This window comes from Coffea eugenioides, chromosome 3, assembly GCF_003713205.1.
Source record: "Coffea eugenioides isolate CCC68of chromosome 3, Ceug_1.0, whole genome shotgun sequence".
In the NCBI taxonomy this organism is placed as follows: Eukaryota; Viridiplantae; Streptophyta; class Magnoliopsida; order Gentianales; family Rubiaceae; genus Coffea; species Coffea eugenioides.
In genome coordinates, this window is record NC_040037.1 from 3805375 (window position 1) to 3822277 (window position 16903).

The 16903-nt window shown below is 36.0% G+C and overlaps 2 protein-coding genes across 2 annotated transcripts; one reads left to right on the forward strand and one right to left on the reverse strand.

Annotated features, from left to right (window-relative positions):
• Positions 1-5056: 5056 nt before the first annotated feature.
• LOC113765010 (EPIDERMAL PATTERNING FACTOR-like protein 5) lies at positions 5057-5514 on the reverse strand. The gene is made up of 2 exons (XM_027309062.1): positions 5394-5514; positions 5057-5310 (listed from the first exon to the last, which is right to left on the reverse strand). The coding sequence occupies exons 1-2, from the start codon at positions 5512-5514 to the stop codon at positions 5057-5059; spliced, it is 375 nt and encodes a 124-aa protein (XP_027164863.1).
• Positions 5515-13197: 7683 nt separating this feature from the next.
• Positions 13198-15136, forward strand: LOC113764866 (1,2-dihydroxy-3-keto-5-methylthiopentene dioxygenase 1-like). The gene is made up of 4 exons (XM_027308899.1): positions 13198-13342; positions 13439-13621; positions 14142-14381; positions 14769-15136. Exons 1-4 carry the CDS (start codon positions 13331-13333, stop codon positions 14895-14897), a joined length of 564 nt encoding a protein of 187 aa, XP_027164700.1. The 5' UTR covers positions 13198-13330; the 3' UTR covers positions 14898-15136.
• The last annotated feature ends 1767 nt before the right edge of the window (positions 15137-16903 follow it).

The following is a 16903-nucleotide window of genomic DNA, read 5'->3' on the forward strand; positions in this document are numbered from 1 at the left end:
TGGAGTTTTGGAAGATTATTTTGGAGTGCAAATATATCATTTCTCCATAAGAAATTTCTACGCAAATTTTAGAGATAAGATAACAAAGAAGAAATTTAGTTGTTTTAAAATAGAATAAATAGTTAAAAACCATATAACATGGAAGATCACAGCTTCTTTTACTGTACAATCTCCTGACTTAATATTTAATTGAACTTTTGTTTGAATTCACTCGTTTTATGATGAGTTTGTCCAGCAGGTGCAGAATATGTTGCGGTTAAGAGGCTAAATCATCCCCACTTACTATTTTCTATGTTTATGCGGTTGATTCTTGGTTTATAAGTCTTGCATCGTGGTTGCATTGGTTATGGTCAAAGTTACTTAGGAATTCAAGCTCAAGGGTGGTCTTGGGACAACATTTGCTCCATCTCCACCTTTTTATCAAAGCCGCAATCCCTAAATTCTTGTGAATTCTGATGTTAATCTTGGCTAATTTGTTTCGGATTGCTGAGTAGTCAACATTCTGCCCCTAAGTCCTTGTCCTGCAATTCAGTAGACGCTTATTTTATGCAGTGCTTTTGACAACCGTTTACATCAACAGCTATGCTTTACATCTGTTAGGATTGGATGTTTTCCTATGTTCCTCCACTCAGTCTTGTTGTGTATTGTCATTGTTGATCAGTCCCTCGAGACAATTACAAGCCTCTTTGTTTTAGCCAGTGTCCCTGTTCGTGCTGCATCTAAACTGCTTATCTCCCTCCCTGAAAAATGGAAAACCCACAACAATGCATGCATGGTCGCATTAAAGGGAATCTAAATCCCTTGCAATTTTGAACAACGTTATGGAATGATTCTTTATTTACGGTAGTGTCTGATCTTCAATCCAATAATGAAGCTTTTGTCAAGGAAAGAAAAAGTTGGGGGGCAGAATAATTGACAGAGTTGCACGAGGGGAGGGAGTGATCTCTGTGTTGGTTATGGCCAATAGTCTGAGTTAAAAAGCACAAGTTTCTTGTCCAGATACTCCTTTGAGTCACAGGAAATGCCAAACACTACTGTCAAATCATACATCACTTCAAATCATTTTGCCATTCATCTTTCTTTTCTTTTTAAGCTTTTGCAAAAGCTTCCCATTTGCTAAATTGAAAAGAATGATGGGAAATTTTTGTGCTTGTAGGAGCTGGGAATGGGCAAAAAAACCGGGCTAGACCTCTAGGTTTCTTTACAAAATTGAGGTTCAGCCTTCACTTCACACCTGCTCCTGCCATTATCATCTGGCTCATTTTTGTCTGATCTCATTCATTCAGATAATAAAATACTCCTCTGCTCATCCATGCTCAATGGGAGTGAGTAGTTGAAAGTCTTCAGGAAGCGGTAAATTATGTCTAATCTTGCAAATGGATGCAGTTGAATTCCATGCACCTCCATCAAGTTGGTGCGTGAGAAAACAAACTGGTCCCTCCAAACTGTCTTTTTTCTCATGTTCTTAAGGACGCAGAGGATTCTGGATCTTTTTTTGTATGGTAGAGTCAACAGTTCACAAGCATATAAACAGCAGAAGGGAAATTTAGGGAATAGTCATTTGGATCTTTTCAGACACAACTTCTTGTGCATGGAATCTTGCAATTGATTGGATGGTTCCATTTGAGCGTTTTATTTGAGAGCATTATCAAATGAAAACTACTTGCTCAACCAAGTAAAAGGATTTCAAGTTTTTGTTCGTCAAGATTTTTAACAACTCCAAAAAAGGAAAAAAAAAATGCTTACAATTCGTCTCACTTTTGCAATGTATTTGTTGATTTTTTTTTTCAACGTGCCACACTTTACCATACTACAATTCAGGTTACGTTTGGATTATGGGATCTGATGATGGATTGAAAGTCCTTACAATACCTTCTTAGTTGTTTGGATTATTTGAGAAGTATTTATATTTACAGTTCACTAATTATTTTAATTTTTAAAGGCATTTAAATAATTGATAAATTACAAATCCAAATACTTTTTAAATAAGTCAAACAAGTTAGACTAATTTGAAAGAATTTTGAATCTGTCATTAAATCCCTCAAACAAATTAAAACGGATTTGAATCTTTCGTTGAATCTTTCAATCTAAACGCAGTGTAAAATTAATTATTAACCTCTCCTAAACAATAGTTCGCAACACTTCACCAATCAAAAAGTAATCAGAATCACCATAACCCAAACTTGTACAACGTAGAATTACCATAGCCCAAATGTTACACTTTTACTGTATATGCTACTTCCATCCCATTACAATGAAAGCGGTTTTCTTCAACATTCAAGGGGAAACATTGTGGTAATTTGATGCCAAGACGGTCTGCAGAGTTGACTTGTGATAGCAGTAAACTGAGTACCTTCTTTTCCAATCTTTCACAGCATTACTTTACCGACCTCAATGAAATTCTGACAAGATGATGCTTTTGTATAATTTAATGAAGCAAGAGGGACAGAAGTGGAAAAAAAGCACCAAAGTAAAACAATCAGGTACAATTATACAAAAACTGCTGATCCAAGCATGCACCGTTCTGGCCGTGTATAATTGAATGCACCGTATCTTGCCACAGAGAAAGAAAGGGACGTCAGTAAAGAGAAGAATATCGTATTGAAAAATGTAAAGATCTACAAAAAAAAAAAAGAAACAAGAATCGACTTGAAGCTTAAAATGAAATGGATATAAACACACAGTTAGTTCAATTGCTAAGATCCTGTGTAACCTATATAAAGGAAGAAAAGAAAAGAAAAGGAGAATTAAGCCATGCAAGGTCTTCTATACATTCTTATTCATAGGCACTCCCAATAACTAGTCCTCTTAATGAGAATATTTTTAGAAATTGGAATGGATGCCAGCCTCGAATTCTCCAAAGGCTTTTGTGAAACGAACACATTCACAAACATTTACAGGGACTGTCCCATAATGAAATCCATGTTCGTATGAGAGATATTGGAGGGTCCATACTCGAATAAGAAAGGACCATGAACTCCGTGACCTACCATTGTACTCTATATGTGTTTTCATGTCTCTGAAAGTTTTGAAATGGATTAATCCCTGACATTAGGATATATGTTTTTAACTATGTGAAGCTTGCTCATTATATAGGTTAAAGAGAAGTGTTTAAAAGTCACTTCTAGTCACAATTTCTTGAAACTTATCATGATACATGGACTCAATGGAAGTCTAGGAAGTGAGGATGGCTTTCCAAGTCCTTGGCCAGAAAAGGGTTTTCTTTTACCTCCCTCGTATTTTGGGGCAGCCGAAACAAAAAGGAAACCGAAGGGACCATTCGAGTACAGCACTGTTAGAATGCATTTAATGAAGTTCTCATTTTTGTTTTGCTGAAGACCGTAATGCATCACGATCCAAAATTCTATGCTGCTAAAAAGAGCAAGGGACTAATTTCTGTAGGTAAACATTATGCTGGCATTAAACCAAATTCACCTATGTATCACTATCATACACAATAATTTCAGTAGTTAAACGCCGTAGTATTGTACCAAATTATTTTATGTATCATGTATAATTGTTTTTCTCATAATATTTTGAGAGATCAAATAAAGAGTGAATAAGGAAAATGAATGTCAATTAAAAGGGATCATTTTAGAAAGCTGTGTTGAGGTTTTTGACAATTTCACTAGTTTTTCTTGAGGTTCTGAAAATATCACTTATCTCTTTCGTCAGCAATTTGGTTTCCAAATGCTTACATCATTAGTGGTGAAATGACTATACTAGTCTTACACATATGCGTGGAGAGAAACAATCAAAATGTTTGCTAGTTAAATTAACCATAATTTGGAATTTTAAAAAACAACTAGTTTGCTATATAAAAAGGAAACTAATACTATGTGCACTTTTTCTATTAATGTGTTTGACAGATAAAAAGAATCATATATGATGTATCTGATAAATAAATAAAAGGATTCTAACATGAAAAATAACTGAGCCGTTTACAAACTAAATTAACCATGATTTGATTATGTTAGACATCAGAAAAAGGCTCCAACACTAGGCTAACTTTTTTATATATATACTTGACAATTAAAAGGTATTGGACATGTGGAGATTCCAAAATTGTTTCTTCTTATTAGCATGGTGATAACAAGAGTCTTAAGGAAAGAAAAAGAAACTTTGTTTTGCTAAACTTTGAAAGAAAGGTATTACTTTTTGGTTGCAAATGATGAAAGTTTTTGTTAATCATGTGTAACAGCAATCCTGTAAGTGAAATAATAAGTTAGATCGAATAATTAAATTAACTATTAATACTTGAAACAATTTTGGCTAACAATTATTATAGGAGATGGCCACTTTTAGAATCAAATAATCTTCTTACACCTAAGATCATTTTTTGTATTATTGCTTTTTTTTTAATTGGGGTAAATTGTTACAAGGGTATAAATTTCGAGGGAGGCTTTCGAGGATGGCAATGGAACCGTCAAAACTGAGGGAAGGTTTCTAAAATCATTCCTAATTAAAACCTATTACATCCAATATGTCCCATGTTCATAACATATGTACCATTAATGAAAGACGCACTGCCCACCTTAGAAACTTAAAAAAGAAAAAGAAAAAACCCATAGTGAGTTGAAGAAAAGAAAGGCTACGGACCAGAGAAAGAGAGAGATCCTCTCGAGAGTCTCAACAGAAATTACATTCCCAAAGTTCCCAGTGTCTCCTCCAGAGTCCAGACAAGAAAAGAGAGAAAAATTATTAGTGTGTATTCCTAACTCCCAGGTGTATTAAACACTACAAAAAGCCACAAATAAAAATGTGTACTAGACAGTAGCCAAAAATGTTTAAAACAATAATATTGCTGACTAATATGCAGATAGCCTAATACTTGAAACAATTATAAGTATTTCCAAGCCCCCTAAGAGAAAAAGAATAAATATGTACAAAAGACCAAAATAGTTACTAAAAACTAATATATGATGATCTCTGAACAACGTTTGTTCTACAACTATATGTTTTGCACTTTTACTGCCTTAATATACACTATCAAAGTAGTAAGTGCCAAATTATATAAGTAATTAAGTTAAAATTTTTTAAAAAAAAAATGCTTGTCCTAAGGCATGAAGAGCTTGTTCCCACATTTGCACCGCCAAGCTTCCGGGTAGTACTCTAGTGGTCGACTCAAACCCGGTTGAATCGGAACATGAACCGGTTTACACGGTGCACAACTTCCACACTTGGATCTACATGTAGGCGGCGATGATCCCGGTCCAGTCAGTCTTCTTCGATACAAAACTCGCTTGATTAACTCCATCCCACCTGCCCTTTTCACCTCTGCTCTTATCTCCTCCCTCATTGCACCACCACCTACACAAACAAACCAACCGAGTTAACCATAAAATTCAGCTCCAAGAACCGGGCTCTTTTTAAAGGTGTGTGCGGGTACTTACTGAATTGGCGGGCGTGGTTGAAAGTAAGAGCTGAAACTGAAGAAAGCAGGAGAAAGAGTAATGCACTGATGGTAGCGAATGACAGCGAACGGTGGCGGTGGCGGTGGCGTATTACGGCCATGGCGGCGGTGGGTGGGGGGTGGACTTGTTAATGTTGTCTAGTATGCAGGAGGAGGAGGTGGGGGTGGTTTGGGGGGTTTAAGGAGGAAGGAGGAGAAGTATGAAGTGCCAGTACTTAGTTGCCTGTGTATAGCTAAATTTGAGAGCAGTGTTGTTGTTGTTGTTGGCTAACTTGGCTTGTTGCGTGCGGGGGAGAAGAAAGGAAGAAAAAGAGCACGATTTTTTCTGGTCCAAGTCAAAGACACAATACTACATTAAAGGATGAGAGAGAGATTGTGTCTATTGTATTCATAGAGGACATATGAAAGGATGCACTTGTCTATCGCTGCTTAACCTATCGGAGATGTTGTTGTATTTTATCCACGTTTATAAACTCCTTTGGGAGGCTTTGTAGAAAATTGCATTCCTTTTTTATTTTTTTTTTGAGACCTCATATATTTCAGGAAAAAGGTGATTAGAAAAATGCGTAAAAAGAATATTTTTCAAAAACTAAACAAAATTTTTCCAAAAGTAACAATTTGAAACAAGCTCTTAATGTTTTTTTTTTTTTGGACTGAGTATATGCGTGGTAACTAAATATGTACTCATTCCTTTTACTATGAATATTGGTAACTTGGTGAAGTGGCTTGACTAGTTAGCTAGTATTTTATATCTTTTAAAGAAGACAATTATTGCATTTTCGATCGAAAAGCAATAAGGGCTTTGGTTCTTTCTTGTTGTCTTCTAACCTACTTTACCTAGGATGCAGTAGTGCACTAGGATAGACGAAAGTCATAAATTTGTAACATCAAAAAATGGTTACTCATATACTGTACACCAAAAAGTAAAATGATATCTAGTGCTTTGGTTGCTTGAATAATTGAACGTATTTTGCTGAAAGAAGATAAGCAACGCAGCTCAAAAAACGGAGTCCATAATAACCACTCGGCCATAGCATTTCAATCCCCAAAAAGCTATTCTATAGTAACCAAGATTTTCTTTTTTTTGACTACTACTATCGCTTAGTCAATGCAGGTAGACTTTACCAATAGATAATAAATACAAGAATAGATACATGTAGATTTAGCGTTATTCATTCGCGACATGCATTTCTTTTTACAACCAGTCCACGGCTGCCCTAACCTAGAGAGAACACAATAATAGATTTCCTAGTTTTTGTGCTACAATAGAGCATGCAATGAGCCGAGGGTTTGTTTGGTCTATTTCCTCTGACGAAGAAAGAAAAGGTGTGAAGAGGGTCCCAAAAGAAATATAAGATTGATTGATTGTTCTGCGGGCATAGGACTGTCCTTGCACCTGCACAACTATTGTCTAGTGTCTCTAAGCCTTCCATCTTCATTTCATTAAGGGGAACAAGAAATTGAAAGAGAATAGGATAATAGGCAGAATACGAGGAATAATTGAATGTGGTAAATTTTAGATGTTAAAAGCGTAAAAAAACAAAAAAAAGCGCAAGAAATGTCACAAGTCTATTAGGGGGTGCAGGGCATTAGTAAAACCACTAACACTTGAAGACACGAAACTAAGGATCCTTCTTCTAACTGGTGCCCAATTAACACAGTCAAAATAGAATTTAGCACATTCTTTCGCCAAAATGAGCTATACTGAAAAGGCTCCTTCATAGTGAAGTTGTATGTGGTGGATATTTGAATACATAAAACCTATGTGTGTGTCTATATATATATAGAGATATATATAGGCATGAGGGGTGGTTGAAGGGGACTATGGAGGGGGAGGACTGAGGAGTCGCCACTGGCAAAGGACGGCACTCGTGTGGTAGCGTAGGTGCGGGGGTATGCCATGGGAGGTGGCTGTCTTGTACGGGACCAACATCTGAACACTGAGTGAACGGAAAGCTAAAAATGATATTTTCATATCCAACCCCCCATTATTGACTCTTTACCACCTGCTTTCCCATTTCTCATGTTACACAACACATAATTGAGGACTCAATCACAGGTCAATTTGACGCATTGTGGGCCTATATTTTGCCTAATTGTGCATGGTTGTCATGTCAAATAAAACACAGGCTCCGTCTAAATTAGCTGTTTTTGAGAATATTTTTAAAATATTTTACTGTAATAATATATATATAAATTTTATTTTTTTGGTTTTTTTGTATTTTTGGTATTTTTTGAGGTTATTTTTTATGTTTTTGGTGTTTTTAAAGTTGTTTTTTGTGTTTTTGAGATTGCCTTTTTTTTGGTATTTTTGAAGTTATTTTTGGTATTTTTGAGGTTATTTTTATTTGTATATTACTGTAACATTATATATGAAAAACTTATTTTTAAAAAAATGATTAATCCAAACATAGCCACAGATTTTTGGTGGGAGAAGGGATTATAAGTAACAAGTTCTGATTTCAAAATCTCTCACTAATATAAAAAAATATTTAAAAAAGAACCAAATTTCTAGCAATACCCAAATATTTTGGTGGTCCAATATGCCAAAAAGAGAGAGAGAGAGCACTTTAACTAGTAAGTTATAGTTTTTTTTCTCAAGGAAAATATGTAGGTGTAGTACTAAATTTAATTTCAAAAAAAATTAAGAAGAAAAACATTAAACAATCAAGAAGAAAAGCATTTAAGATGCACAAACTCTATCCAGTACTCCTACATTAATTGTTGCATTAAATCAAGGGTGGGGGGATGATGGATAATGCTTGTGCGGGCCTACAAGCAGGGGTTTCGGTCATTCGGCTCTGGATTCAAGAGAAAATGAAAAAGAGGGTGGCCTGCGCCTTCTGGGTTCAGTCAGGTTGATGTTCAGAACTCATTTAAGGCCGGGTCAGGAAAAGAAAGAGAGAGAATTAGCCGTATGGGCCGTGTGGGATCCATTTGTTGTTTGGATCAGGAAAATGGTTAAGGACTGCCAAACGTTAGATAACCTACCAAAACTGAAAGTAACAGCTTCTATTAAATGCCGGCCCTTTCTACCATCCTTGTTCGTAATTCGTACTCAGTAAATTATTTATGGAACTTGATCAGTCAAACTTTCACCACTAGATGACCAATATGATTTGTAATTTTTGCATCTAAATAAAACGAATACGTTCGAGTATGAACTCAAGCTTTAAAATAGTTATTGAATCGAGCTCAGATTTTGAAAAGGAAAAATGGTCAATTTAATCCTCAAATTTTTTTGCTTGAACCAATTTTATCCTTCGATTTTTTATTTAGATGTTTGTAGTCCTTCAACTTAAATTTACTAGCCAATTTCATCCTTTCGTGGTGATACTACTTTTTGACACAAAAATCACCACCAAATTAAGGGTAATATAGGAATTACAAATTAAAGATCAAAACAAAAAATTAGAAAATGCTAGGGAGTAAAGTTGAAAACATTTCATCTTCTTCAATGAGCAGTTGCATACTGATTCTTATTCTTCGACTAGCTCCTGCCAAACTTCCAAAGACAATATGTCTTTTAAAAAAAAAAAAAACCTTCATCAACATTGTTTTTGTACATCATCATATGTCTTGTAATTTTAGCCCCACAATTAAGACTTACTAACATATAAAATTTTCTTGATAAACTCAAGAAAAGTATTCAAATTAGCAAATGGATTAGCTGTTTTCTAAACATTCCCTTGTCGATAGCTACCTCTTCATCATTGCATCAGAGTTTGGGAAACAGCTTCCTTAAATCATCATTTGGGAAACAACATTTTCACTTTGATCTTTTGGCTTACAATTCAAACTTTTTCTTTGACTTCTTTACATCCTTATCCATCCCCTCCTGTTGCATAGCCCTCGTCAATATTTTTACTCCGACACCAATAGTGGATTTTGCTGGGGAAATGAGACTTGACGAGTGGACTTGTATTGGAGTTCCAAAAAATAAATGAATTAGAAGCTTTGAGTCGGGTTTGGGGATTTGGGTTCGGAATTCCATTGATGGGTTGGCTTTTGCAGTTTCATGGGGCTTCTCCAATAGCCGGAGGTGGAGAAGAAGAACAATTTGGTTTATTGCACTTTTTGTTTTACTTCCCCAATTAATGGAGAATTGGTTTTCTCCCCAATGTAACAGAAAATATTTTGCATTCATTGTTTTAAAAATGGTTCCTATTTCGTAATCCTATATTGCCTTGACTTGATGGTGATTTTTGTGTCGAAAAGAGTTTTACTGGCAGCTCCTCTGTAAAAGGATGAAATTGACTACTAATTTTAAGATGAAGGATGAAATCGCCTTAAGTTAAAAAGTTGAAGAACTAAATTGACAATTTTCTCTTTTGAAACACTCAACAGACTCAATGCACTATTACGTGATAGGTTTTTGGGACAGAAAGACAGCGGAAATAATTAAAAATTTTCCCAAAGATCCACTCAGGATCACCCTAAATTTTGCGCATGGTTCAAGAAGAAAAGGAAAAACGGATTATCTTAATCCGTGTGACATTCCTCTGCCGAATTGGAGAAGACGAATAACCCCTTGAGCAATCCAGATGTCCTGTCTCTACCGAAATCCACGCGAGAGTGATATCTGGATCGTCTCTACGATATATGTGTGAAAGTGATGAAAGTTGCCAGCCTTTCTTTTCACCTTTTTTTGTCCATATTTTTCTCTCTATGTATGTCTCACACACCTTTTTTTTTCTCCACTTTCTATGTATGTCAAAACCCTATTTTTCCCTTGAGAGAGTCATAGGTTTTTCATTGTTATAATAGAGATAGGATTTGTAGAAAGAAAAAAGAAGAGATAGGTTTTTATCCAATAACAAACTCTATCAACTATCTAATAGATAGGAGATAACTATTTTCTCCTATCTGCTCAAATAGGTCTGAAATTTATTTTTTTGTAATTAAATCTCGAAAGTATCTTATACTTTATTTCTAAGTCTTCGGTTGGACACATAATTTTAATTCAGAATCAAAACTCTGATGCGTGTGATCCAATAGACTCCAAATACATTGGCAATAATTATGATTTATAATTCCTAAAAAGAATTAGATAAAATAAACAACTTTATTTTATCATTAATTACAATAATTAATTAATTCATAATTATAAATCATGAGTGGTGTCTAGCAACACATCATGACCACCCAAGTACCCGGAATTAGTCAAGGGAATTTTGACCTAATCTTTCCATGAGAAGTTACTATGTAATTATTATCCTTTCACCACCGATATCCAATTAGTCAAGGAATAAGAAAAAAGTGCCAATTCCTTAATAGGTAATTAAATTTACTAGTTTGCAGAATTAACCCTATATTAGGTTAATTTGAAAATATTCTTCAATTAACCTAATGTAGTCGACATTTTAGGGTTAATTTCCCACTAGTGGTCATCCGGATATTAACTCCTACTGTCGGAGTGGCGAATCCCATATTGATCACTCATTATCTTTCCGTGCTTAACACTACACCCAATCTATGTTCTGTATGTCACTCTCAATGAGTAACAAGCAATAGAGTCAAAATGTAGTGATTCACACTCAAGATATTATGGTGATCTCAAGTTGTAGGATCATTTACATAACTTACCACAAGAGATACAACCATTGGCACTAGATAGATATCCTAATGGGATCTCTAAGTGGATCATTCCAATGTATTTGTACTTTACAAATCATCTACACATTAATCTCGGTATCTATATACCATGGTTGATGAGAACTACGGATGGTGGTGGGTACTCGCGGGGGTAGAAATGATGCGGGGGATTGGGCGAGGCGGGGGCAAAATATTTCCTCCCGCCTTAAAACGGGGCGGGGGATGGGGCCCCTGCATAAAATATATATATATATATATATATATATACAAAACAACTCTAAATTTCCTAAAACTATACCTTCACTTATAATTTGCAAAGCCGAAGCTGGTCATCTGCCGTACCTTTGTTCATCTACCTTTCATTACCGTTCACCGCCGTTCACCTCTGTCTGCCGAATCTGGACCATCCACCCTCTTTTTTCTGTGTTCTTCTTCACGCTTTGGTTTCGTCCGCTCTTGCATGCGTTCTTCTTCACACTGAAAATTTAGTAGACAGCGGCTCGGACTTAGTGTTCCTCCTCTGTCATTGTAACTTCCTTATGTGAGTCTTGAGAATGCTATCATGTTTAGCCATTCTTTTCCAGGACTTCCGCAGTTCAAGTTGCTAACTTAACAACTCTTTTTTCTGATTTTGAAAAAGCAAAAGGGATATTTTGATTTTCGAAACAATCCACAAGCTTTTCAGTCTTTTGAGTTTTGGCAGTTCATCATAGCTTCAAAATGTTAGCTTCACTTGCATGCCTTTGACATTTTCTTTGTTCTCCTCAAATACGCCTCATACCAGACTAATTTGCTCTTTCTGATGGCTTGATTTCAGTTCAAATTCTATTCTTTTTTACTTTTTTTTAAAAATCTAGTTAGCATATTCTGCACGAGCATAGTCCTAGCATATGCTGCATCTTTTCCCGCGGGGGAACTGAGGGGGAAACGGGGCGGGGGATTCCCCAATCCCCCGCCCCATTGCTATCCCTAATGAGAATAATCACTACTTACATTAAGTAGAGATTAATTGTGTACTAGTCTTTCCGTACTAATGATGTCCTATCTCATTAGTACTAAGACTAGGAAAATTTAAGAATGTTACTATAAATGTGATTGATATCTAATAGTCATCAATACTTGTGACCACCATCACATTAGCAAGTATTCTAAGAACTTTATCAGTTATATCTAACATTTAACAGATAAAGAAGAAGTTATTAAATTACAAAACATAATAAGGAATGTATTAAACAGAATCATTGTTTTAGGGCATACATTCCAACATTACGTATGTAAGCTTGAATTCGATTTTGAATCATGCACTACTCAAAATCCGGAACTGTGTTTGGTTCCTTACAATTATTCTCTTTCTCTTTTTTTTTTTTGGTCCATCTCTTCTCTGGTATGGGTGGATTTTGGCTAATTCTCTGTCAAATCTTTCATTCCATAGACACATTACAATTAACTAATATGCTGATCCCAGAAGTAGCAAATCTGATATAAAAAATTTGCTTGCCGGGGCCACGTATGTTTAGGAAAGTTGCTAGAATGAGCTGTCTACTGTCAACCCCATGAGGCAAAAACAGATGTCCTTTGCGTACGATTTCCATTGTCCAGTGATTTTTGTTGTACTCATTGTTTTGACTTACATGGTCATTTTGCTCTTCTCTGCCGTCAATAAAGAATTAAGTAGAGTTTTCAGCCGTTCCGGTAAGTTGGTAACTCTTCATTCTTTTATTAGTACGAGTAGTACACAAGACGCAGCTACTTTGCTGTAGTTTTGGTCGTCTGCAGAAATAGCAATTCCATGAAACCATCCAATTACTTGTCCACGATCCAGAAGAGAAAATGGGAAGCTTGGGAGGAGTTTGAAGTATGGTTGTATCATTATCATGTGGCTCACGAGTACGGTGCCTTGACTGGAAATATAATACCAGCAAGAAAGGATATTTTTGTCCCATCATTTTTAGCTAGAATTCCAGAGTATTCATAGCTGCCATTTTAATAATCTATTTCTAAGGAGATGGACAGAGTATAAGACAGAAATCAGAACAAACAAGGAGGAGGAGGAGGAGGATATTTATCAGGACCATAGGAACCAGTTAAAATAAACCACACCACAAACACCAAATGAAAATCAAACCTCACACGTGGCATGAAAACCAATGGGAAACCAAAGATTATCACGAAAACTCCCCACACGAATATCATCATTACAAACCTTCAGACTGCCAATGTACGTATTTCAGCAGCCACTGAACAGTTACTGACACCTCAAAAACCATCGAATTTATCATTGAACTGCTGTTGACTTTCGCCGTAGTCTGCTATTCAATTCTCATGGCAATTGAGGTGTGCTTTCTAAAACAAGCCCACATAGTAAAAATTCTTGAATTCATCATACAAATTTTAGTTTCTTGATACACAAGCTGTGTTGTGTCCGTGCAGGCTTGGTTTATGGATGAAAGTGGTGAGGATCAAAGGCTTCCACATAAGAGGGACCCTCCAGAGCATGTCTCCTTGGAGCATTTGGCTGATCTTGGAGTAGTTTACTGGCATTTGAACCCGGAGAATTACGAGAACGATGAAGAATTGAAGAAGATTAGAGATAGCAGAGGCTACAGCTATATGGTCTGATGAATTTCTCTCTTTCTTCTGAAATTTTTTTGGGGGATTAGTTTAATTTTTAATTAGAATACAGTATTAGCTAGTGGTGGATCGAGAACATTTCTAAAGCTTGCATGTTTAGGGAAACTCTGAAATTCCATTACTGAGATAATTAATACTCTTAATTAGCATCATGGCATGTTCATCTTATTGTGTAATTTGAGAATAGTTTAATTTTTTTGTTTCATTACCAATTAACTTTTTATGTAAATTTCGAAGGGATTCTAAATTCTAGCTGTGCTCATAAGTATACACTTGCGAAAAGATGCTACTTGACAAAATTCTTTTTATGTTAGTTGCAGAATGATCTGCTTATATATGTAGTGTCAGTGTAAAATCTCTTTTTGACTTTGCCTATCGTGTGACATCAACTACAACGTGGTACAGTATCTCGTAGTATTGTTTGAGGCTGATATTGTCATAGGCCAAGCTTGCTGATGGGTTAAAATATGCCATACCTGAATTTTGCATTCCTGTTATGAAGGATTTGCTGGACTTGTGCCCTGAGAAAGTGGAGAACTATGAACAGAAGCTGAAGAACTTCTATACAGAGCACATTCATGGAGATGAGGAGATACGTTATTGCTTAGAGGGTAGTGGTTACTTTGATGTTAGAGACAAGGATGATCGTTGGATTCGCATCTGGATCAAAGCCGGTGATCTTATTGTGTTACCAGCTGGAATTTACCACCGGTTCACCCTTGACACCAGCAACTATGTGAAGGTAAAAATATTGATATCATGAGCCTCACTTCTGATGGGACTATGTCTATACATAGCTGATATTCTATTCATGAATTAGTTGACACTTGACAGACCAAATGTAAAACTAGAGAACTTCATCTCGCTTTATCAATTTCTGGCCAATTCAGGATTTAAAGTAGTCAGCGATGAAAAGGATCAACTCAGGGGACCTCTATTTAAAAGGATAAATCCCACTGAACTGAGTTTACCACTAGAAATGAAATGAAATAGGTCATAGAGTCCAGGAACCCGTTTGATGAAGTTCGCTAGGCTTTTATGCCAAATCATGAAGACTACAGTCCTCAACGGCCTTCCTGAATGATTCCTGACTCTTTGGTGCTGTGTTTTTCACTTGCATTGCCTGCAGCTGATGAGGTTGTTTGTGGGAGAGCCAGTTTGGACAGCCTTTAACCGGCCACAGGAGGATCATCCGGCTAGGAAGGAGTACGTGAAGAATTTCACTGAGAAGGTGGGAGTGCTACTGGAAGCTCATTGATACAACCTTATCAAAGAGGGGGCTGGGGACGTTTTCTGGTCTTTGGTATTTTTTTTTTTTACAAATATGGTGTTGCCTTATCTTTCAATACAACAGTGTATGGTATAAATTATGTTGGAACTGTGAGTAAAAAGTACTAATATATGTATTCTGCTGGCTGTTGAGTTTCACCTCTTTTGGCTGAAACGTAATGAGCCATGCATCCTACTTTACAAAGAATAGGACCCTTTTGGAGATGAGATGTTTGGTTGACGAAGAACTAGTGAACTGCTTAAAGTGAAGGGAAAACAGGGCAAAATTGAATGAAGAAAAAGAAATCAAAGAAGAGGACACAGAATTAGAGAACACTCGGCCATTCCCTCAAATCTAAGAATAAGCAATAATTGACGTTTCCAATTGAGATGAATGGGTGGTCGGTTCATTGTCTGACTTCAGGGAATGTGGGCTGCTTTGTGTACTTGGACAGTGATGATGAGATGGGCTAAATTTTGACAAACTGAAAGTTAGACCAGGAAACTTTGCCAGCTGATTGCTGGTTGACATTTATATTCGAGCAGTGCCAGCCCACAGGCCCTGGACTCCAGTGTCCATCAAACAGTAATGTAGAATCCATAGCTAAATATTCGGCAGCAAAATGAATTGTATTCTCATAGACAGGTCAAAGAAGGAAGGCAGTATAGAATTTTGGATGAAAGAACAATTGGTAGATGGTTTGTCCACTTCTCTATAGAGCTTCATCAACAGGACCACTAAAGAAATATGACTTCAAAGGCCGGTTGCATGCAAACGTGTAATGGTGGCTCTTTGAATTTTGACAAAGGAAAAAGACCAAGTGAAGCCTTGTCTGTTTGGATGTAAAACGTTTTCTGGAAAACATTTTTCGTATTTTCTGCATGTAAAGGAGTATGTGGTTACAACGTGTAGAAAGCAAAGGTAGGGGTAAAAGGGGGGAAAATATTTCAAAAGTTAAACAAACACCAGAAAATGAAGTTAGAAAAAATTTTCAATAGGTTAACCAAGAAAATGATGAAAAAGAAATGATTTTCCTGAAAAATTACTTTCATGAAAAATATTTTCCCCATTAAAACATTTTACTCCCAACCAAACGGATGTACCTACCGAAGAACTCTTTCAACATTTTGATCTGGAATGGCTTTAGTGGCCAACTTGATAATGAATACAAGACTTTTTACTAGTTAATAATAGATGAAATCAAATGATCACGTATAATATATCTATTCGTATTGTTAAGTGAAATCAAATAGATATATACATATGTTTTAAAAAAAAAAAAATGTATTCGCGCATATGATTAGTAAGAGATGAAAGATTCATTTTGTGAAATATGATGGAAAAAAATTCATTTTGTAAATATATGGAGGATCATGGATCGGATTATGTGAAATGTGATTTTACAATTTTGTCCAAAAAAAATTAGCACGTGTAAAGCGCGTGGTGGATTCCAGTAAAATACTAGTCGGAAACCTAAATCGAAATCAAATTTGACTGATGTGAATTTGTAAGCGATATAAAATTACACTTTTAAAAGTGAGGGACGAAAAAAATCATTTTGCAAGACGGGAAGAAAGCATTTTTCCGTTTTTCTTGGTTTACTCGAGGTTTGGTAGGGCATGTTGGTGCCAACCAAGGACCAAAATATCCAAACTTCTCTAGCGTCTTCATCTCTAGAACTTCTCTAGTATCTTCTTTCGCTTCACAGGAGTGCGCTAGAATTCAAAGGTCTGCAAATGCTATAATAAACAAGTTGCCAATAGAATATGAATTTAACAACAGAAGATTCATGGTCTTCGAGAATGTTACACCGACTTAAGGCATGCCTCTATAAATAAGCACCTCAGATTGCTGCTATCTCCACTCTGCATTAGAGTACCCCAGGAGAGTAATAAAGCAAACCAATGCACTATACTACCATTTGTTGGTTGCATAAGCATTCTTTCATGATCTTTGGTATTTTTGCCTTTTACTACAATGTTAAGCTGAAATAA

What these genes read in the sequence shown, in the direction of transcription:
- LOC113764866 (XM_027308899.1), top strand. An exon ending in GCAGAGGCTACAGCTATATG is followed by an intron (nt 13,622 to 14,141) that starts GTCTGATGAATT and finishes CCTGTTATGAAG; the next exon opens with GATTTGCTGGACTTGTGCCC. An exon ending in ACACCAGCAACTATGTGAAG is followed by an intron (nt 14,382 to 14,768) that starts GTAAAAATATTG and finishes CATTGCCTGCAG; the next exon opens with CTGATGAGGTTGTTTGTGGG.
- LOC113765010 (XM_027309062.1), bottom strand. Translation starts at nt 5,514, where the DNA reads ATGGCCGTAATACGCCACCGCCACCGCCACCGTTCGCTGTCATTCGCT. An exon ending in CAACCACGCCCGCCAATTCA is followed by an intron (nt 5,311 to 5,393) that starts GTAAGTACCCGC and finishes TTGTTTGTGTAG; the next exon opens with GTGGTGGTGCAATGAGGGAG.